Below are 23,819 nucleotides of genomic sequence, written 5' to 3'. Positions count from 1 at the left end.
ATATATATATATAGCTCTTGCCCCCCTTTTTTTTCTTATTTTTCAATTTTTTCCCCTATGAGTAGATATTCTCATTGATCTTATATATAGGTCTCACACACTCGTGTTGTGTGTGTGTGTGTGTGTGTGTGTGTGTGGAAGAACAGGAGATTCACTGCTGAAGATCTCAGTTCTCACACACTCAGTTCTCACACACTCGTGTTGTGTGTGTGTGTGTGTGTGTGTGTGTGTGGAAGAGCAGGATATTCACTGCTGAAGATCTCAGTTCTCACACACTCGTGTTGTGTGTGTGTGTGTGTGTGTGTGTGTGTGTGTGTGTGGAAGACCAGGAGATTCACTGAGAGTGTCAGGGCTGTTTAGGCAGAACTTTGATCCTGTCGTGGGACGGAGGGCAACTCTTCATCCAGGGATGTTATTCCTGCGCTCCGGTTCAGGATTGAGTGTCAGTGACGAGGATCTCCCGCTGTGACGGAGAGGAACTTCTGAACCACTGAAGCCCAGCTGTGTGTCAGACGACCGGGATTTACCGCTTTAAAACAGCAGGACTGAAGAGAGCGACACGAGCAACGCTAATCAAAGAGGATAAAGCCTAATGCTTATTACTGTACGTTCAAATAGATATATGAGAAATATAATATGATATGATTAACGATACGATAAAATAAAAATACAAATTAAATAATTTACAAATTTTTTTTTATTTTTGTATATATACTGTATATATAATTGTATATGTATAAATATATATATTAAATTAAATTAAATTAAAATGTATCCCACAGAATCTCTCCAGATCCTTCATTCCTCCATACAGAATCTCTCCAGATCCTTCATTCCTCCATACAGAATCTCTCCAGATCCTTCATTCCTCCATACAGAATCTCTCCAGATCCTTCATTCCTCCAGAAAGAATCTCTCCAGATCCTCCATACAGAATCTCTCCAGATCCTTCATTCCTCCATACAGAATCTCTCCAGATCCTTCATTCCTCCAGACAGAATCTCTCCAGATCCTTCATTCCTCCATACAGAATCTCTCCAGATCCTTCACTCCTCCATACAGAACCTCTCCAGATCCTCCATTCCTCCATACAGAATCTCTCCGGATCTTCATTCCTCCATACAGAATCTCTCCAGATCCTTCAATCCTCCATACAGAACCTCTCCAGATCCTCCATTCCTCCATACAGAATCTCTCCGGATCTTCATTCCTCCATACAGAATCTCTCCAGATCCTTCACTCCTCCATACAGAACCTCTCCAGATCCTCCATTCCTCCACACAGAATCTCTCCGGATCTTCATTCCTCCATACAGAATCTCTCCAGATCCTCCATTCCTCCATACAGAATATCTCCGGATCTTCATTCCTCCATACAGAATCCCCCCAGATCCTTCATTCCTCCATACAGAATCTCTCCAGATCCTTCATTCCTCCGTACAGAATCTCTCCAGATCCTTCATTCCTCCAGACAGAATCTCTCCGGATCCTTCATTCCTCCATACAGAATCTCCCCGGATCCTTCATTCCTCCATACAGAACCTCTCAAGATCCTTCACTCCTCCATACAGAATCCCTCCAGATCCTTCATTCATCCATACAGAACCTCCCCAGATCCTTCATTCCTCCATACAGAATCCCTCCAGATCCTCCATACAGAATCTCTCCAGATCCCTCATTCTTCCATATAGAATCTCTCCAGATCCTCCATTCATCTCTCCAGATCCTCCATTCCTCCACACAGAATCCCTCCAGATCCTCCATTCCTCCATACAGAATCCCTCCAGATCCTTCATTCCTCCACACAGAATCTCTCCAGATCCTTCATTCCTCCATACAGAATCTCTCCAGATCCTTCACTCCTCCATACAGAACCTCTCCAGATCCTTCACTCCTCCATACAGAATCCCTCCAGATCCTCCATTCCTCCGTACAGAATCCCTCCAGATCCTCCGTACAGAATCCCTCCAGATCCTCCGTACAGAATCCCTCCAGATCCTCCATTCCTCTGTACAGAATCCCTCCAGATCCTCCATTCCTCTGTACAGAATCCCTCCAGATCCTCCATTCCTCCGTACAGAATCCCTCCAGATCCTTCATTCCTCCATACAGAATCTCTCAAGATCCTTCATTCCTCCAGACAGAATCTCTCCAGATCCTTCATTCCTCCATACAGAATCTCTCCAGATCCTTCATTCCTCCATACAGAATCTCTCCGGATCTTCATTCCTCCATACATAATCTCTCCGGATCCTTCATTCCTCCATACAGAATCTCCCCAGATCCTTCATTCCTCCATACAGAACCTCTCCAGATCCTTCACTCCTCCATACAGAATCCCTTCAGATCCTTCATTCCTCCATACAGAACCTCTCCAGATCCTTCACTCCTTCATACAGAATCCCTCCAGATCCTCCATACAGAATCTCTCCAGATCCCTCATTCCTCCATACAGAATCTCTCCAGATCCTCCATTCATCTCTCCAGATCCTTCATTCCTCCATACAGAATTCCTCCAGATCCTCCATTCCTCCATACAGAATCCCTCCAGATCCTTCATTCCTCCACACAGAATCTCTCCAGATCCTTCATTCCTCCATACAGAATCTCTCCAGATCCTTCACTCCTCCATACAGAACCTCTCCAGATCCTTCACTCCTCCATACAGAATCCCTGCAGATCCTCCATTCCTCCGTACAGAATCCCTCCAGATCCTTCATTCCTCCACACAGAATCCCTCCAGATCCTTCATTCCTCCGTACAGAATCTCTCCAGATCCTTCATTCCTCCGTACAGAATCTCTCCAGATCCTGCAGATTCCCAGATCCATGTTCTCTTCAGTTCAGCCCACTCCTCTCCTACAGGGTTTAGGTCAGGGACTGGGACGGCCATTGCAGACGCTTGCTTTTGTGCTCAGTGACACATTTTTGTGTTGATTTTGATGTTTGTTTTGGACCGTTGTCTGGTTGGAAGAACCAAACACGGCCCGTTATAAGATCTCCAACAGATTTTTTATTTGTTGGTATTTGATGGAATCCATGATGCCATGTCTGTGAAGAAGATGTCCAGGACCTCTGGCAGAAGATTAGGATTATTTTACACATAGGGCTTTTTCATCCCTGTGTGAACCAACCGCATATTAAGTGTTTTCTGCCAAAACGCTCATTTTCTGTCCATTTAATGAATATTTTGAAAGGCTGAAGGTTTCTTGAGTTTGGAGTTTGTTGTAACGGATGTGAGGATTATACAGCGATGTTTGCAAAACATCTGACAGCGTCTGGATGAACACGAACATCTTTACATGTTAATCTGAGCTATTAAACAGCGTGTGTTCTGGCTCATACAGTTATACTCACAATATTTATTTACATTTGAATTCTTGGTGGTTCAGTGGGAACTTTAGTTTGGGACCGAGTTTATGTGAAAGGAGCAGTGATTTTATAAATCAGGATTCTCTACACACTCGCGCACACAAAACACAGTTTAAAATGAACAAGAACTGAAAATCCCAGTGCGGTGTGTGTTGGCGAAACCAATACTCTAACCACACACACACACACACACACACACACACACACACACACGCACACGCACACACACTGACGACAGAGTCTGATTCCTTCAAACGGACGGAGAGACCGTGAGAATAATGACCACCAGCTGAACACGCAGAACTCAATAATGAGTATATTTAAGAACATTTCCAAAGCCATAAACCATACAAATCATAATGTCAATCTTTAATATCAATTTATATTTGCATGCAGAACTAAGTCAAAGTTCGTGCCTAGAAAACTTCATTTACAGACAGAAAACAATATTTTGCTCACTAAAAATGATTGATGCCATCGAGTAAATAATAATTAGCAACTAGGGATTTATTACAGGCATCCATAGAGGAAAACGCTTACATCTCATAATGCAAAGTTATATTTTTCATAATAACCCGTAATAGTGCAATTATTGCAATATAAAATTATAATTATGAACTGTGTGTGTGTGTGTGTTGCAGACAGAGACTGACGGTGCCGTTCTTGCTACCGATACGTGCGTGTGTGTGTGAGAGCGTGTATGTGAGTGAGGAAGGATGTGTGTGTGTGTGTGTGTGAGAGAGAGAGAGAGAGAGAGTGTGTATGTGAGTGAGGATGTGTGTGTGTGTGTGTGTGTGTGTGTTGCAGACAGAGACTGACGGTGCCGTTCTTGCCACCGATACGTGTGTGTGTGTGTGTGTGTGTGTGTGTGTGTATGTGAGAGAGAGAGAGTGTGTATGTGAGTGAGGATGTGTGTGTGTGTGTGTGTGTGTGTTGCAGACAGAGACTGACGGTGCCGTTCTTGCCACCGATACGTGTGTGTGTGTGTGTGTGTGTGTGAGAGAGAGAGAGAGAGAGTGTGTATGTGAGTGAGGATGTGTGTGTGTGTGTGTGTGTGTGTGTGTTGCAGACAGAGACTGACGGTGCCGTTCTTGCCACCGATACGTGTGTGTGTGTGTGTGTGTGTGTGTGAGAGAGAGAGAGAGAGAGTGTGTATGTGAGTGAGGATGTGTGTGTGTGTGTGTGTGTTGCAGACAGAGACTGACGGTGCCGTTCTTGCCACCGATACGTGTGTGTGTGTGTGTGTGTGTGTGTGTGAGAGAGAGAGAGAGAGAGTGTGTATGTGAGTGAGGATGTGTGTGTGTGTGTGTGTGTGTTGCAGACAGAGACTGACGGTGCCGTTCTTGCCACCGATACGTGTGTGTGTGTGTGTGTGTGTGTGTGTGTGAGAGAGAGAGAGAGAGAGTGTGTATGTGAGTGAGGATGTGTGTGTGTGTGTGTGTGTGTTGCAGACAGAGACTGACGGTGCCGTTCTTGCCACCGATACGTGTGTGTGTGTGTGTGTGTATGTGAGAGAGAGAGAGTGTGTATGTGAGTGAGGATGTGTGTGTGTGTGTGTGTTGCAGACAGAGACTGACGGTGCCGTTCTTGCCACCGATACGTGTGTGTGTGTGTGTGTGTGTGTGTGTGTGTGTGTGTGTGTGTGTGTGTGTGAGAGAGAGAGAGAGTGTGTATGTGAGTGAGGATGTGTGTGTGTGTGTGTGTTGCAGACAGAGACTGACGGTGCCATTCTTGCCACCGATACGGACGGGACGTCCCGCAGGAGTCATTAGGTTTGAGTAATTGAGCCAGAGGTCAGAGGTCAGGAGAACGACCTCTACACTGGAGCGAGAGCTGGTTAAGATCTGCATTCATCATCACTGGTTTGGTAATATGTTCTTGTGTGCACAATTATAATTTTTTTGTTAAAATCTCAGAGAAATCATGTTATGTGTCTCGTTACGCCAAACCACAGTGAACCTAAACTCTATTTTATACGCTCAATTGAGGCACTAAATCAACCCAGCGGTTCAGAAATAGATCAAACTAAGCTGGACTCAAACATGCTCTCGTTTAGTGTGATTGGCTGAAGTACAAGTGTGAACGTCTAATCCAAGAGAGATGCAGGGTGTTCCAGTGTGTGTGTGTGTGTGTGTGTGTGTGTGTGTGTGTGTGTGCGCGTGCGTGCGTGTGTGTGTGTGTGATTTTTGCAATAGGCTCATTGGAAAAGATTGCCTCTATCTGCTCAAAGACCGTGTGTGTGTGTTGCAGACAGAGACTGACGGTGCCGTTCTTGCCACCGATACGTGCGTGTGTGTGAGTGTGTGTGAGTGTGTATGCGTGTGTGTGTGTGTGAGTGTGTGTGTGTTGCAGACAGAGACTGACAGTGCCGTTCTCGCCAGACGTCTCAGGTATATGTTCTGTGCCGCAGAGACGAGGGGTCGTGAGGTCATGAGGGTAATGAGTTCAGGACACTGACTCCTGCTGCTGTGAAGACAAGCGTGAGGGTTCGAGGAAACGACTGTGAGCTTGCGCTGTAACTCAATCAGAGGCTGTCTGACACTCACTGGACTGTTCAGCGCAGGCCGTGTGTTGAAGCGTGATAACACACATCCGTTGAGCTTCAAACGTCACGTTTAACCAGAAAACCACACACTTCACACCCACCAGGAAGAGGCTTTCCTCACTGATAACATGCATGTTTTTCTATCTCACCATTCCCTGCTACACTTATAGTTTTGTTTCACTTCCTGGTTGACGTGTTTTTTGAGCGTGTCTTGCACCACTTTTTGTTTAGTTTTGTCCTGGATGACTTGGTGACACATGAGGTGAAACAATATATGAACAAAATGGTGATTTGAATGAATGAATGAATGAATGAATTATTTTATCTATAAAGCCAATACCCAAATCCTGACCGAACAATATTTTATAAATATATAGGAGTATTTAATTAGAAATGTATATATGATATATAATTCATATCAGCCCAAGAACAAATCCTGATCTAACAAACAAATAAACAAATAAACTAATAAATATTTATTTATGATTTTATGTATGAATTCATATACCTGGAACCAAATCCTTTTCCAAACAAACATGAATACATTTATAAACCCCAGGCCAAACAAACAAACAAACAAACAAACAAACAAACAAACAAACAAACAAACAAATAAATAAATAAATAAATAAATAAATAAATAAATAAATAAATAACTATTTAATTATTATATTATATTTAATTATGTATTTAATTATGGTATTATATGTGACCCTGGACAACAAAACCAGTCACATGGGTCAATTTTTTTAAACTGAGATTTATTCATCATCTGAAAGATGAATAAATAAGCTTTCCATTGATGTATGGTTTATTATGATATGAAAATATTTGGTCGAGATCCAACTATTGAAAATCTGGAATCTGAGGGTGCAGAAAAATCGAAACATTGAGAAAAACTCCTTTAAAGTTGTGCATTTATGTTATATACAGAAATAAATGTTTTATATATTTATGATAGGAAATTATATCTTTACTTAATATCTTAATGAAAAAAAATCGATAATTTTGACCCATACAATGTATTGTTGGCTATTGCCACAAATATACCTGTGCGACTTGTGACTGGTTTTGTGGTCCAGGGTCACATATATTAATGCATATGAACCTAAGACCAAATCCTGACCTAACACACACAAATAAACAAACAAACAAACTTAGAACCAAATATAATCCTGCCCTAACAATTAACTAATTAATAAAATGTATTTCTCTAATAATAACATGCACATGGCTCTTGGTCCACAGCTAGGAGTTCGTCTCCATGAATAAAGAGTGAGGGATGTGTGCTCTTACGTGCGGTGCCGGCGTCCCGGTTGCAGAGTTGGATCAGGTTGCGGACGGTCTCCATCAGGTCCTGCTGTTGTGTCTGCAGGACACTAGTGTTCCCGCTGGCTCGGGTCAGCTGATCCTCCAGCTCTCGGATCACTGAGCTCTGTCTGCTGACCAGCGCCTGTAGACTGAGCTTCTCCTCACGCACGACCTCCAGCTCCTGCTGGTGCCGGTCCTCCATCTCCTGCATCTTCCCCTCCAGGAACCTGAAACACACACCAGATCATCATCTAATGCTCCATACACCAGATCATCATCTAATGCGCCACACAACAGACCCTCATCTAATGCTCCACACAACAGATCATCATCTAATGCTCCATACACCAGATCATCATCTAATGCGCCACACAACAGACCCTCATCTAATGCTCCACACAACAGATCATCATCTAATGCTCCACACAACAGACCCTCATCTAATGCTCCACACAACAGACCCTCATCTAATGCTCCATACACCAGATAATCATCTAATGCGCCACACAACAGACCCTCATCTAATGCTCCACACAACAGATCCTCATCTAATGCTCCACACAACAGATCATCATCTAATGCTCCACACAACAGACCCTCATCTAATGCTCCACACAACAGATCCTCATCTAATGCTCCACACACCAGATCATCATCTAATGCTCCACACAACAGATCATCATCTAATGCTCCACACACCAGATCATCATCTAATGCGCCACACAACAGACCCTCATCTAATGCTCCACACAACAGACCCTCATCTAATGCTCCACACAACAGACCCTCATCTAATGCTCCACACAACAGACCCTCATCTAATGCTCCACACAACAGATCCTCATCTAATGCTCCACACAACAGATCATCATCTAATGCTCCACACAACAGATCATCATCTAATGCTCCACACAACAGACCCTCATCTAATGCTCCACACAACAGATCATCATCTAATGCGCCACACAACAGACCCTCATCTAATGCTCCACACAACAGATCCTCATCTAATGCTCCACACACCAGATCATCATCTAATGCTCCACACAACAGATCATCATCTAATGCGCCACACAACAGACCCTCATCTAATGCTCCACACAACAGATCATCATCTAATGCGCCACACAACAGACCCTCATCTAATGCTCCACACAACAGATCATCATCTAATGCGCCACACAACAGACCCTCATCTAATGCTCCACACAACAGATCCTCATCTAATGCTCCACACACCAGATCATCATCTAATGCGCCACACAACAGACCCTCATCTAATGCTCCACACAACAGATCATCATCTAATGCTCCACACAACAGATCCTCATCTAATGCTCCACACACCAGATCATCATCTAATGCTCCACACACCAGATCATCATCTAATGCTCCACACAACAGATCATCATCTAATGCGCCACACAACAGACCCTCATCTAATGCTCCACACAACAGATCCTCATCTAATGCTCCACACAACAGATCATCATCTAATGCTCCACACAACAGATCATCATCTAATGCTCCACACAACAGATCCTCATCGAATGCTCCACACACCAGATCATCATCTAATGCTCCACACACCAGATCATCATCTAATGCTCCACACAACAGATCATCATCTAATGCTCCACACAACAGATCATCATCTAATGCTCCACACAACATATCATCATCTAATTCTCCACACACCAGATCATCATCTAATGCTCCACACACCAGATCATCATCTAATATCAAATATTATACTATAAAGCCCTTTAAATTATATAATTATATATTAAATTAGTTTTTTAATGACCCTACATGTTTGATAAAACCATACAATTATGAGGAAATGTTTTATATATTTTTAAATATTCTAAATATGGGGAAGAACAAACATTAAACTTCTTTAAGGTATTCATCTGACAAAATGATTTGGCAAAAAAAAGGCAAATTACAGCTAAAGGTTTTATTGTATTATGCAAAAAAAAAAATGCATAGAAAAACAAAAAGCTGACAGGAAAAAGCACATTGACCACAACATAATCAGTTATTAATATTTCACTGATTCTCTCTTGTTTTTGCATGTGTTCATAATTTCTTTGTATAACAGCCTGGCCAAAAATTATATCGCACAATTTGGCATGTTTAATTGCATTATTATCAAAATTAAAACAAGCACCGTTATGCAATATGCTTTCAAAATACTGTAATGATATTTGAATAAAGGGTGAAGATGTCAATTTTCCTCACTTCTGGCCACTACTCCACTTCAAATGTTCTATGATACAATAATGTTTCTTTATTGCAATTGCTTTAGTCATAAAGAGCAAATACACACACTTAGATAGTACAGATAATCATATTGCATGGTTTGTATGTGTGTGTGGATCCAGGTAAACAAAATGACTTATGCAAGAAAGTTGAAGAACCCCTGGCTTCATCAAGACTTGATTTGATGATACTATATTTACAGAATGTTTCAGTAAAAGAAATGGAGAGCGCTTCATTACAGCTGTAGTGAATACTGACATGATGAATGAAGTCAGACTCTATAATTCACAATCCATACAAACACTGGGGATCAGTGAAAGTCTTAAATGGATCCAGGTCTTAAATCTCGGAAACCTGATGCTGGATTCACTCGCTTATTACAGCAAAATCCAATCCACATAAATAACTTAAAATAATGCATTCATTTTAGACTGGAATCGGATAAAGTAATAACGTCAATCTATATAAAAGGATGAATAATTACATCAACATTGGTAACGAAAACATGCAACATAATAGTTTTTTTTTGATTTCTTAAATAGGATGCTTGTTTGTGTTCAACAACAGCTGGGCTCAAACAGAGCGATCACTGGGAATTAAAGCCCTGAACATGTCCTGTCAGACCAATCAATACATCCCAAACTGGAACGAGCTCCACAAGTTTGCATTGAACTCATGTTCTCTGAGGATAAAGTTGACCGGCTGGTCACTCGTGTCTTGGCGGGTTCCACCGGACGGGATCGAGCGAAAGCCTGAGAGCTGGCGATGTCAAGAGTTGAAAATAATTTTGTGAAATGATCTGTATTGTGGTTCTGGCATTAGAATCTGTGTTTCCTCACAATTTTACAGGCGAGTGAGACTTGAACATCTGTACTGGCAGATCATACAGTGAGACGACTGAAGAGCAGTCACTACTGTACATATATACGAAATCTGTGTTTTCTGCCTCAGTCTTTTGTGCAGTGTTGAGAAGCAACACATTAAAAGTAGCAGCAACGCTACTAATGTAACTATATTTATCAGTGGCATTAAAGTAGTAAAAACTTTCTGTCTGTCTGTCTGTCTATCTATCTATCTATCTATCTATCTATCTATCTATCTATCTATATCTCCATGTTTCATATATTGGTGTGTGTGAGGGGTTGTTGGAGTGGGATGTGAGTGTTTGAGGTTTTTACCCATTCTTGTCGTGGATCTTGTTGATTTCATTAATCTGTATCATGAGTTGTTTCTCCAGCTTGTTGGTTGATAGTGAATTCTCCAGTAGCTGAATTTCCAAGCGTGATGTCTGATTTAAAACCTGAAAACAAGGACATTCCAATAAAAATACAGTAATCCTTCCGCAAAAACACAGACCTTATAACCATTAAGTAAGTTAATACTAACGGAGCGGCACCTCATGAGAAGTCATAAACAGAACCGCTTTACCGCAGAACCATACGGTAGCACTTATGAACAGTTATTCTCTCAAGTCAACCTCTTATTTGACAAATCAGCAAAACACAACTTTACCATATCCCTCTGTGTCCCATTGAAGCGCACAAGTCATAAAGAGAGTCAGCAATAAAAACATTAGAATGATACATAAAAAGAGACTGTATGTCTAAAGCGGCACGAGTGTTTTTCTTGGCTTATTGAGAGACGCATTAAGGGAATACATAGGAAAAAAAAGATAGTTGGTGTAATGGAGCATGAAATGTGTTCTGGGAGGAAGATACCTGTGTCTCGACATCGGTCAGCTTGCGCGTCTGCTCGGCTGTTTGCGAGAGAAGACTCGTGCCCATCTCTAACATGGCCGCCGTGTGGTTGTGAACGGCACTCTGTTGTAACTGCACCATCTCCGTCTTCATATTGTCTTTCACGTAGTTCTCAATCTGTGACGACAAGCAAAAAGACCATGTTTGAAAACAGACATATTTATGGACACTCTATGAATGTTTTTGCATTATATGAGAAAATAATAACCCAAGTGGCTTTTACTACAAAACAAAAACACTGAATTTTAAATTGTCCATTGACTATTAAAGGTTCCTAATTTAGTTTTTGAGTATCCTACAAAAGATTTACATGCATCCGAGGTTAAAAAAACACACATTTTCTCATAATATACTGTACATTTCAGCATCAGCTCTTTTCTCTCAGTGTCTGAAACGCTTCGATCAAGGATTCAGTCTCTCTAAACCCCGCCTCTCTGACAGCTGCTCTGCTCTGATTGGTCAGAAAGCAAACGCTCATTATCATATCTGAATCTCAGCTCTTGACACACAGTGATACGAACAGTAACGATGGCGTGGGTTTCACCGTATCAATATCATCAAAGTGGATTTGCTTTGTCAGCAGAAAACAGCGTCTTCTCGACACGAACAACACGAACCAAACTCTTCCAGTCTCAGATACACTACAGTGTTTGAGGGCGGAGCTAAGAGACACCGCTCAGCCAATCAAGAGCATAGACTGGCATTATGCAAATGAGTTTCAAACCTATGTCGGTTCAGCAGGAAGTGAGACTGAATTACTGACGACTCGTTTCAGTTCAGAATCGCTTCTTTCTTTTAGGAGACAGTATCTCTGCACTTTGATCTTTGAAGCTTTGCAGAACTTTTACATTCCCAAGCAGCTCAAAAAAGCATAATACTAAATGCCAAAACTAAAGTAAAAACCAAGCTCGGATGTCAACACGACCTCTTAAGCCTGATATTATGGATTCTCCAGTGGCTGTAAAATCCATTGAGAGGTAAAACACCCTTAACTTGACAACTCCAACAGTCCTAAAGACACTTTAACACCCAGAGCACATGGAGGGTCTGACAAACTCTTTAAGAGGCCAATAAAACGAAAGGAGACACCATTCTGCACAAGGACACGGGGGTAATCAAACCCATCACAGTTATGACTTCCTTTAAAAAAGCCACACAGTAACTCTTTAAAGAAAGGACATTTCCATGTTGGCATCATTTTAAAGGAATGTCTTATCTAAGCCTCTTCATGATGACCTCGAGCGGCTCAGTTTTAAACGAACTCCAACAGAGCAGTAACAACTTCTTGAAGAGCCAGCCTTAAAGGTAGTGGAAGCAGATGTGGGTCATTTGTTCAGAGAGGAAGAGATGTAGATATCTATACGCTCGGCTTTATCATGAAGGCTTTCATTCTAATCTTCTATAGCTGGAGAGATGACAAGACCAGAACAGGCTTTACAAACACAAAGATACTTCTGTTGATTAAACCTCGAGAGATGCCCACTGACACTGAGGTCATTAGAAACGACTCGAAACATATTTTGTTGATCCTGGAATAACATTCCTGTCCCAAACTTTAGTCCTTACCCTATCCCTACCCCTAAACCTAACCCTACCCATAACTTTCCCTAAAATCAGAGGGAAATGAGAGGTGAATAACACTGATGTTGAAGCACCTCACCCTGGGTCTAAGCCTAAACTTGACATAAACTGTAAACTTGTCCCTCAAATCTGATTGGTTGATTGGAAAGTTGTTCCAGGATCCACAAAGATGTTGATCCAGAAACATGTGGTACTTGGTGAAATCACGTTCACCCTAGAATTATATCTATGCTCATCACAAACCATCAGTTTCTAAACCTGGTGCTGAGGCTGAAAAGAGTTCAGTTTTCCTGAGAAATATTGCACATAATCTGCAATAATTGAGTGTTAAATAACACAAATGTACTTTATACTCTCACTTCATTGACCAATGTCTTTTCTGCTGGCCTTTAATGATCCAATTCAACTATAATAACCAGCAAAAATGACTTACACTGTTTTTGTTGCTGAAATCAGTGTTGAACTTATTTTCTTGAATTTTATTGTGAAAGGACCTTTACATTCGGCAAATAATATAACTTTTTTTGTTGTTGTTATTAAAAAACAAACATGCAAGCTCAGCCCAGGTGAGAAAAAGTAATCTAAAAGTAATGTAACGCATTACTTTCCATAAAAAGTAAATAAGTAACCCAGTTAACTAGGGAGTAATGCAATATTGTGACATTTTACTTTTAAAAGTAACTTTCCCCAACTGTGTGTGTGTATCTATCTATCCATCCATCCATCCATCCATCCATCTATATATATACACATACCATATGTTTTCATGTCTTTTTTATATTTGTCACAGTCATGTTTTCTGTTCTTTCATGTGATCTACTCAGGTGGTTTCTCTGGTTTGTTCTTGTCAGGTGTTTGTTAGTTCTGTCTTAATTATCTTAATTATGAATATCTCACAGGTGTATCTTGTTAGTCATTAGTCTTTGTGTATATACCCCTCATGTTCCCATTGTCTCTTGTCTAGCTTTGTTTTATGTAACACACTGTGTGGCATTTATTCATGTCAATATTCAAGTCCAGTTTCTTCAAGTCATGGTTCTGTTTGCTTTGTATGTTCTGTACTCAAGTTAATTTAACTCGCCTTCAGTGGACGATTGTTACAATGTAAGATACATATTTCTCATACACCGCATCATTACATTACAATTATCAACTTATTGGCGTGAGCTACACTGCTTCACTCTTAAACTTGTTCAACTAACAAGCTGCATCTGGGTTATATGTACATCAGGACCCGTCACTAAGCGAAAACGAAACACCCTGATGTGTGACGGAAAATATCTGACTGGAAGACACTTTAGCAAATCGACTGTGACAACAGAGTCCACTTTCTCCATGAGTCCAGCTGGCCATGTTGTTCCACTTATTAAATCATGAACGATCCCTTGTGAATCCACTGAAGAGAACAGACCAACAGGGAGTCGCATTTTAACAAGACTTCACCACTAGTCAGACCCCACGTCCGATTCAATTGCAGTTCAAGGACCTGATTGTCACCATGCTTTAATAGCATTTCAATGAACAGTTTTATCATATTTATAACTGCTCTAGTCATTCCCACAAGTTTGCTTTGTTTCGTATGAAGGAGTCAAACTCGGCATGCACTTTAAGATGAACACTTTAAACTGAACACTTTAAGATGAACACTATAAGATGAACACTTTAAGATGAACACTATAAGATGAACACTATAAGATGAACACTTTAAGATGAACACTTTAAACTGAACACTTTAAGATGAACACTAAGATGAATATTTTAAGATGAACACTATAAGATGAACACTATAAGATGAACACTATAAGCTGAAAACTTTAAGATGAACACTATAAGATGAACACTTTAAGATGAACACTATAAGATGAACACTATAAGATGAACACTAGATGAACACTATAAGATGAACACTAGATGAACACTATAAGATGAACACTATAAGATGAACACTTTAAGATGAACACTATAAGATGAAAACTTTAAGATGAACACTTTAAGATGAACACTATAAGATGAACACTTTAAGATGAACACTATAAGATGAACACTATAAGATGAACACTAGATGAACACTATAAGATGAACACTATAAGATGAACACTATAAGATGAACACTTTAAGATGAACACTATAAGATGAACACTTTAAGATGAACACTATAAGATGAACACTATAAGATGAACACTATAAGATGAACACTATAAGATGAACACTTTAATATGAACACTATAAGATGAACACTTTAAGATGAACACTATAAGATGAACACTATAAGATGAACACTATAAGATGAACACTTTAAGATGAACACTATAAGATGAACACTTTAAGATGAACACTAGATGAACACTAGATGAACACTATAAGATGAACACTATAAGATGAACACTATAAGATGAACACTTTAAGATGAACACTATAAGATGAACACTATAAGATGAACACTATAAGATGAACACTATAAGATGAAAACTTTAAGATGAACACTAGATGAACACTATAAGATGAACACTTTAATATGAACACTATAAGATGAACACTTTAAGATGAACACTATAAGATGAACACTAGATGAACACTATAAGATGAACACTATAAGATGAACACTATAAGATGAACACTTTAAGATGAACACTATAAGATGAACACTTTAAGATGAACACTATAAGATGAACACTTTAAGCACATATATTTCGGTTAATCGTTGCCCTGCACTCGTTGTAGTTTTAAAGTTTTGAGCACTTCAGCTTATGACTCCATCCAGAGATGGGCTGAGATATGAAGTCATTGTGATATAGATATTAAACAAGAACCCAAATGAAAGGGTGTGGAGATCTATCTCTTCACTTGCCGTCATCTGCACACCAAACAACTGGGAAAAACACCAAATTCCACCTGTTACTGCTTTAGCCACCAGCAACTTGTCATGTAGAATTAACATTACAGACGGCAGTGATTATAAAGCCAATGCCTTTGTTGTACGTAATAGTCGATATAGTTATACAGATACAAGTGTCTCTTTACAATAAACAGACAAACCTTGACGGAACAGATTGGAAGGAATACAAAAGGATAAGACTGCAGGCTGCAATTCGATCAGTAGTTTTGCCGAGACGTTTGAACTATGACATTGAGCTTCCCAATCTGTGTCTGCGTCTTCCATTAAGCTCTCTCCACGGAGAACACGCTTGACTGGGATCCAGTTTAAGAGGCTTCAGAGATGATGTTGGCCAGAGCTTTGCGAGCGAGTTAAGTCACCTTCACAAGGGTGTGGAAGCGTTTCTGGTGGCCTGGAGAAACATTAGACCAGAGATCCTTTGCTTTGCCTTTCTGAGGGAATTTCGCTCATTCCCTAAACTAGCGGTGGAACAAAGGAAGGAGAATCAAGATTACACAAACAGAAACTTGGTGTTAAAAAACTAGTAGAGGAAGCAGTAAAGGGCTTTAGTGGGTGTATAGTTATTCCCCACTTCCATTCATAAATAAACGTGCCTACCCAAAGACAACAGATGAGGTATAGGGAAATAATCCTGTTTTTCAATTGGTTTGAGTCATTTAACTCTTTCCCCACCAGAGTTTTTTTTTTTTTTTGCCAGCCACCGCCAGGGTTTTTGATCATTTTCACAAAAGTTTCATGACCCTCAGAATATTTTGTTGTATGAATATCTGAACATGCAATATGTCAAAAATTATGTATTTTTTATTTTATTTTTATCAACACTTGAACATGGGTAAGTTTCATAAATAAATACAAATATTTGAGCAAAAAGCTGAGAAAATATTTTTTTTGTCAAAGACAACATCCAGATCAGATTCAGAACGATGATCAAAACACATATGGAGTAAATCGAGTCCATCAACACCCTAAAGCTCCACAGTCCTGCACACATGCAATGTTCACGCCAATGACGGTTACCATAACGATAACTATAACGATAACTATATTAGCATTCACACCTGTTTATTATTATAAGCGTGCTGCAGTTTTGCAGCTTTGGACGCAGGATGGATTCTGATTGGCTATCAATGTTTTTATCTCTAATCAGCTGAAAAAAGTGATTCATACAGTCAAACCAAACATTATTCAGACACCAGATATCATTTTTGATATTTTTTACAAGTGTGTGCAGGACACTATAGTTCATTTATGTAAGTGAGGAGAGCAATATAAAGTAATCTGTGACATATTATACCCAAATATTCTTCATACAGTGACATTTATTACATTTTGGGACCACAAAAAATTGGGACACTTTGAGCTGATCATGTTTTGCTGAAGTGTTTTGTCTTTAATTGCTAATGCTCTTTTTACACACAGACTGAACAAAATGAAGCATTGCTTGGTGATTGGTTGAGCTAAACTGGTATTATCTAATTGTGTAGTTAAATTTAACAGCTGACAGATATTCAACATAATTCATGTGTGAGACAGTCTAACAGAAGGACGGACAAAACCAGTCAAATATCAACTGAGTTCTGCTCATATTTTAGTACCATTTTCTAAACTATAGCGAATAAACTGTGATAATGTGAGAAATGTTGAAGGTGTCTGAATACATTTAGGTTTGACTGTATATTGTTATCATTATAGCTGTGCTTGTGCATATCTTGAACTGAATATGAATAAAGGCAAACCCTGTGAAGACTGTCACCTGCAGTGTGTCTCAGAGATGTGTGTGTGTGATGGAGTCGCTACACCTGGGGATTGTCTTACGTCTCACACTCGCCCACCAGCACAGGGTCAGGCCGAACGAGTCGAGGTCAACCGTATCAGCGCTCACAGATCTGACCCGAGAGCACTCACGTCTATATCCATATCACTGCAGCGCTTAAACTGCTCCGCTAAACATCGCAGATTGATTGTGTTTATTTGCAAAGTGCAGCGATGTGAGAAAGTGAACGGGCGACGTGTTCAAGACACACACATTTCAGAGGTCAGAAAGTTCCTGTTAGACTTTTATTTCGTTTTTCTATTGAAAGTTGTGCATGCAAAAATGCAGCAAATGTATGAATCACCAAAAATCTGTCAAATCTTTATTGTCCACATTTAAAAAAATAACAGTAAAAGTGTTGATAGTCAAATAGTATTTTTTATTTTATTTTTTTATAGTTAACGGCATCAATAATATTTGTTAGTTTGTAAGTACTGGTAATAATACAACTGCAATTACTATACATAAATAATATGGAGAATAAAACTGTGATTATTGGCTCTTGATAAACTATTGAACGGCAAATTATAAAGATTTGCTTGATTTGAGTTTGTATGACTTTTCAAGAGTATAAATGTATTTGAAATAGAACGATTTAATCAGATGTGAAATTGATATTTTACTCAATATCAAAGTTACCTTTGTTTGTTCGTTTTTTTTTTCTAGTTTTTCCCCCCCTTTTTTTCTCCAGAAAATCAATTATTTTTGTAACTGAATCAACTTTAAATATTATTATTATTATTATTATGAATATTAATACATTTATATTTATGCTTTTAGCATGCTTTTATCCAAGAGAGGAACAAAGCAATTCGTCAAGGAGCCAACAATATTCAATATTCAATTTTAAATGGCAGGGTTTATGTAACAACTAGATTAGGAATAATAATGATGATGATGATGATACAATCTAACTAGAAGAAATATTCCAGTTAACATGCATACCATAGAGGGTTAAATGATTCCATGCAATATATATATATATATATATATATATATATATATATATATATATATATATATATATATATATATATATATATGAAGAAAACTTTAGACGGACTTAGACGGACTTAGAGGCTTTTGCATCTGAAGTCTTCATACACACACACACACACACACACACACACACCACACACACACGCACGCACGCACGCACGCACGCACGCACGCACGCACGCACGCACACACACACACACACACACACACACACACACACTTTTTAAGTCCTTCAGAAAGAAGGAAACACTCCTTCCCAGAGTGATCTGTGGAGGTGAAAAGAGTCTTTACTCATTTAGAGAGTCATCACTGCCGACCTGCTTAAAGAGCCACTCAATCACCCAGCGGCGCAGAACATCCCTGAACTACTGGCTGACACGGGACTGTAAACGTTCCTGTCTCTGAGAACCACAGGTCAGGTCACATGATGAACACTGAGGTCAGTGAGAAGGACTGCAGTGACGTACGATCGGCCCTGTTTCTGTCCAGCATGCTTTATGACAGCGGGTTTATGAGCATCCAGAGCTAAAGCAACATCCACTACTATATAAACCACTGTGGACAAATGAGTTCTGTGTTTGATGCAACAGATTTAATATTGTACATCATTAAAAGTGTCTTGAAGGACAATGTCTTTTTAGATGATAAAGTTCTTTTCAAAAATTATTTTTTTTCTCAGAAAAGCATTCAATTACACACACACAGACAGAGAGGTGTGTGTAGAGTAATGTATATATATGAAGTCTCTTCTGCTCATCAAGGCTGCATTTAATTGATCAAAAATACAGTAAAACAGTGAAATATTATTCCAATGTAAATCAGCTGTTTTCTATGTGAATATATAGTAAAGTGTAATTTATTCCTGTGATCAAAGCTGAATTTTCAGCATCATTACTCCAGTCTTCAGTGTCACATGATCCTTCAGAAATCATTCGGATATGATGATTTGATGATCAAGAAACATTTATGATTATTATCAATGCTGAAAATAGTTGTGCTGCTTCAGATTTCAGTGGAAACTGTGACTAGTTTATTTTAGGATTCATGAATTTATTTGAAATATATGTTTTGATCAATTTAATGCATCCTTGCTTAATAAAAGTATAATTTTTTTAAAATATATATATATATAAAAAATACTCTGTACCTGCAAGTCAATTCAAGCATTAGTACATGATAATGTACAGTATACATGAGCGTAAGATGTCATCAAAGATAATTCATATATAATAGTAGGAGGAATCAGCAAACACAGTTAGAGCTGCTCTAAGAGATGTCGGGTGACGTCACTTCCTGTTGGCGTTCGAAGTATCGTCAAACAAAACGGAGGCTAGCTCGACCCTCCCTCCTCCTCATCCCGTCCCCCCTCCCCCGCCCTTCAGTGCTTCCTGAAACAGTCATGAATGAGGCAAAGGCTTTTCCGATGTAATGTGTATTTCCCTATTCTTCGTTATTTGTTCATCAGAACGTCGTCTCTTTGGTCGTGTGTCGGCCATATCAAAATTCAAGAGAATATAATTCTGACGTTAGTCGTTGTCGTTGTCTAGGACAGGGGTTCCCAAACTTTTCCATGACAAGGCCCCCCAAATACCACTAGGTTCTGGCCAAGGCCCCCCTTTTGCAGGATGTGTTATTGAACCCATCAACAATACTACAGCAAATGTAGAAATAAATAAATAAAACATCTAGGTGAACATCAGATTATGTGATGGTGTTTGATACCAGCCAATCAGAAAGATTATAGAGATGCACCGATTACAATTGTCTAGGCCGATTCCGATTTGTCATTGAGTTTGACCTGCCGATACAGATTTTAGTCGATTCCGATTTCCTTTTTTCTAACCACTTTACAGCACACACAAATATTTATTTTCTATATATATTTATTTTTATAAAACACCACTTTTACCCAAACTGATTAATAAAAACAAAGTTAAAATTTTCTATAAATATTTTTGAGTCTTCATTTTCTTTTCTGACATGGCCTGATCCAGTTCTTGTTAAAACACACTATACATGCAAATTATGTGCATTTTAGGTACTTTTTGTGTGAAATCATATTTATTTTGTCTATCAAAAGTGTGCTTTAACTTTAATTGAGCGTGAGCAGCGCAGCAGAAATAGCCTCGGCGCCAAAACCCTCAGCTTCACTAATGCTCACGCGACGCTCCTGCTTGACCTGTGTTCTGTGTGATGCTGATGTTGCACGATGTTAATCATGCGCCGCTCGAGTGCATTTGACCGGCATAAAATCTGCATATGTCAGACTGAAAATCACGTGAAAATCAGCTAATTCCGGTCACCAGCCGATCAATCAGTTCATCTCTAAAAGATTAGCATTAAAAGTATAATGTTCAGATAGGCTATGCAACAAATTATTATAATGCTATTTCATAACAATACTCATATTATTTTTTGTTTTTTTAACTTTTTTTTCCTGCAATTTTTTTCCCCAACTTGCTGCGGCCCCCACTTTGAAAACCCCGGGTCTAGGACATCTCTCCTCTAGCTAACTTCCCTCTTCATCCTTCTCTCTCCTCCACCCCCCACACCCCCCTTCATGTGCACGTGCACTAACCCCCCACCCCACACCCCCAAATCATTCTTGTCGGTTATTGGCTGGAACACTGTTTGTTATGTTTCGTGGTCCAGGCTGGGCCAGTTTGTTTTTGTTGCCGTTTGTGGAGCCTGTAGTGTCTACAGAGACCGCGTTTCTTTACAGTGTGTTCAGGGGACAGGCAGCTAGCGGATAGTGAGGAGATGTTTGCTGTGTGTGACAAAATAAAATACAGCCTAAAAGACGAGTGACATCGCTTTAAATATCCACTATCAGCTGATACACTTTTCTTTTTAAATGCATAATTTGTGATGCATCACAGAACTCAGAACAGGTCAAACCTGGCTAATCTCTCCTGTGTTATTCAGCGAGACGCTCAGACACGTGTGGCGACGGGAACAGTAACCGCTGATTGTGTAAATTAGCATCTATGACTGTAGTATCTGTAATTAGAGTTAGATTAGCTCTCACTCACAGTGTAATTTAAGACCAAGTGAACACACACAGCTATTGTACTCACGGCCATGTGTGTAGAGTTTGTGTAGTTGGACAGAACTAACTCAAGCTTACATTAAATCATACAGATTGCTTCTACACCAAACCTCAGAGGGCTTGTTTTGCAGAGGGTGTGTGTGTGTGTGATTTTGTGTAGCAGAGACTAACAGAGAGTTAGACAGATGTTGTGTAGCAGAGACTAACAGAGAGTTAGACAGATGTTGTGTAGCAGAGACTTACAGAGAGTTAGACAGATGTTGTGTAGCAGTGACTTACAGAGAGTTAGACAGATGTTGTGTAGCAGAGACTTACAGAGAGTTAGACAGATGTTGTGTAGCAGAGACTTACAGAGAGTTAGATGTTGTGTAGAAGAGACTTACAGAGAGTTAGACAGATGTTGTGTAGCAGTGACTTACAGAGAGTTAGACAGATGTTGTGTAGAAGAGACTTACAGAGAGTTAGACAGATGTTGTGTAGCAGAGACTTACAGAGAGTTAGACAGATGTTGTGTAGCAGAGACTTACAGAGAGTTAGACAGATGTTGTGTAGCAGTGACTTACAGAGAGTTAGACAGATGTTGTGTAGAAGAGACTTACAGAGAGTTAGCAGAGACTTACAGAGAGTTAGACAGATGTTGTGTAGAAGAGACTTACAGAGATTTAGACAGATGTTGTGTAGCAGAGACTTACAGAGAGTTAGCAGAGACTTACAGAGAGTTAGACAGATGTTGTGTAGCAGAGACTTACAGAGAGTTAGCAGAGACTTACAGAGAGTTAGACAGATGTTGTGTAGCAGAGACTTACAGAGAGTTAGACAGATGTTGTGTAGCAGAGACTTACAGAGAGTTAGCAGAGACTTACAGAGAGTTAGACAGATGTTGTGTAGCAGTGACTTACAGAGAGTTAGACAGATGTTGTGTAGCAGTGACTTACAGAGAGTTAGACAGATGTTGTGTAGCAGAGACTTACATAGAGTTAGACAGATGTTGTGTAGCAGAGACTTACAGAGAGATAGACAGATGTTGTGTAGCAGAGACTTACAGAGAGTTAGACAGATGTTGTGTAGCAGAGACTTACAGAGAGTTAGACAGATGTTGTGTAGCAGTGACTTACAGAGAGTTAGACAGATGTTGTGTAGCAGAGACTTACAGAGAGTTAGACAGATGTTGTGTAGCAGTGACTTACAGAGAGTTAGACAGATGTTGTGTAGCAGAGACTTACAGAGAGTTAGACAGATGTTGTGTAGCAGAGACTTACAGAGAGTTAGACAGATATTGTGTAGCTGTGACTTACAGAGAGTTAGACAGATGTTGTGTAGCAGAGACTTACAGAGAGTTAGACAGATATTGTGTAGCAGTGACTTACAGAGAGTTAGACAGATGTTGTGTAGCAGTGACTTACAGAGAGTTAGACAGATGTTGTGTAGCAGTGACTTACAGAGAGTTAGACAGATGTTGTGTAGCAGAGACTTACAGAGAGTTAGACAGATGTTGTCTAGCAGTGACTTACAGAGAGTTAGACAGATGTTGTGTAGCAGAGACTTACAGAGAGTTAGACAGATGTTGTGTAGCAGTGACTTACAGAGAGTTAGACAGATGTTGTGTAGAAGAGACTTACAGAGAGTTAGACAGATGTTGTGTAGAAGAGGCTTACAGAGAGTTAGACAGATGTTGTGTAGCAGTGACTTACAGAGAGTTAGACAGATGTTGTGTAGCAGTGACTTACAGAGAGTTAGACAGATGTTGTGTAGCAGAGACTTACATAGAGTTAGACGGATGTTGTGTAGCAGAGACTTACAGAGAGTTAGACAGATGTTGTGTAGCAGAGACTTACAGAGAGTTAGACAGATGTTGTGTAGCAGTGACTTACAGAGAGTTAGACAGATGTTGTGTAGCAGAGACTTACAGAGAGTTAGACAGATGTTGTGTAGCAGTGACTTACAGAGAGTTAGACAGATATTGTGTAGCAGTGACTTACAGAGAGTTAGACAGATATTGTGTAGCAGTGACTTACAGAGAGTTAGACAGATATTGTGTAGCAGTGACTTACAGAGAGTTAGACAGATATTGTGTAGCAGTGACTTACAGAGAGTTAGACAGATGTTGTGTAGCAGTGACTTACAGAGAGTTAGACAGATGTTGTGTAGCAGAGACTTACAGAGAGTTGAGACTTACAGAGAGTTAGACAGATGTTGTGTAGAAGAGACTTACAGAGAGTTAGACAGATGTTTA

At 39.7% G+C, this 23,819-nt stretch overlaps 1 protein-coding gene across 1 annotated transcript in view; it reads right to left on the bottom strand.

Annotated features, from left to right (window-relative positions):
* Positions 1 to 23,819, bottom strand: part of angpt1 (angiopoietin 1) — a 70,413-nt gene that overhangs the window by 25,339 nt on the left and 21,255 nt on the right. Inside the window, exons 2-4 of the mRNA XM_082185908.1 lie at positions 11,210 to 11,365; positions 10,670 to 10,791; positions 7,212 to 7,453 (exon numbers count right to left, since the gene is read on the bottom strand). Coding sequence (XP_082042034.1) covers positions 7,212 to 7,453; positions 10,670 to 10,791; positions 11,210 to 11,365 — 520 coding nt within the window. The remainder of the gene's footprint in view (positions 1 to 7,211; positions 7,454 to 10,669; positions 10,792 to 11,209; positions 11,366 to 23,819) is intronic.

The sequence above is a fragment of the Leuciscus leuciscus genome (genome assembly GCF_965113295.1).
Source record: "Leuciscus leuciscus genome assembly, chromosome: 12".
NCBI classification, from domain to species: domain Eukaryota; kingdom Metazoa; phylum Chordata; class Actinopteri; order Cypriniformes; family Leuciscidae; genus Leuciscus; species Leuciscus leuciscus.
The sequence above is the reverse complement of the archived record's forward strand: the minus strand, read 5'-3'. Positions and strand labels throughout refer to the sequence as shown.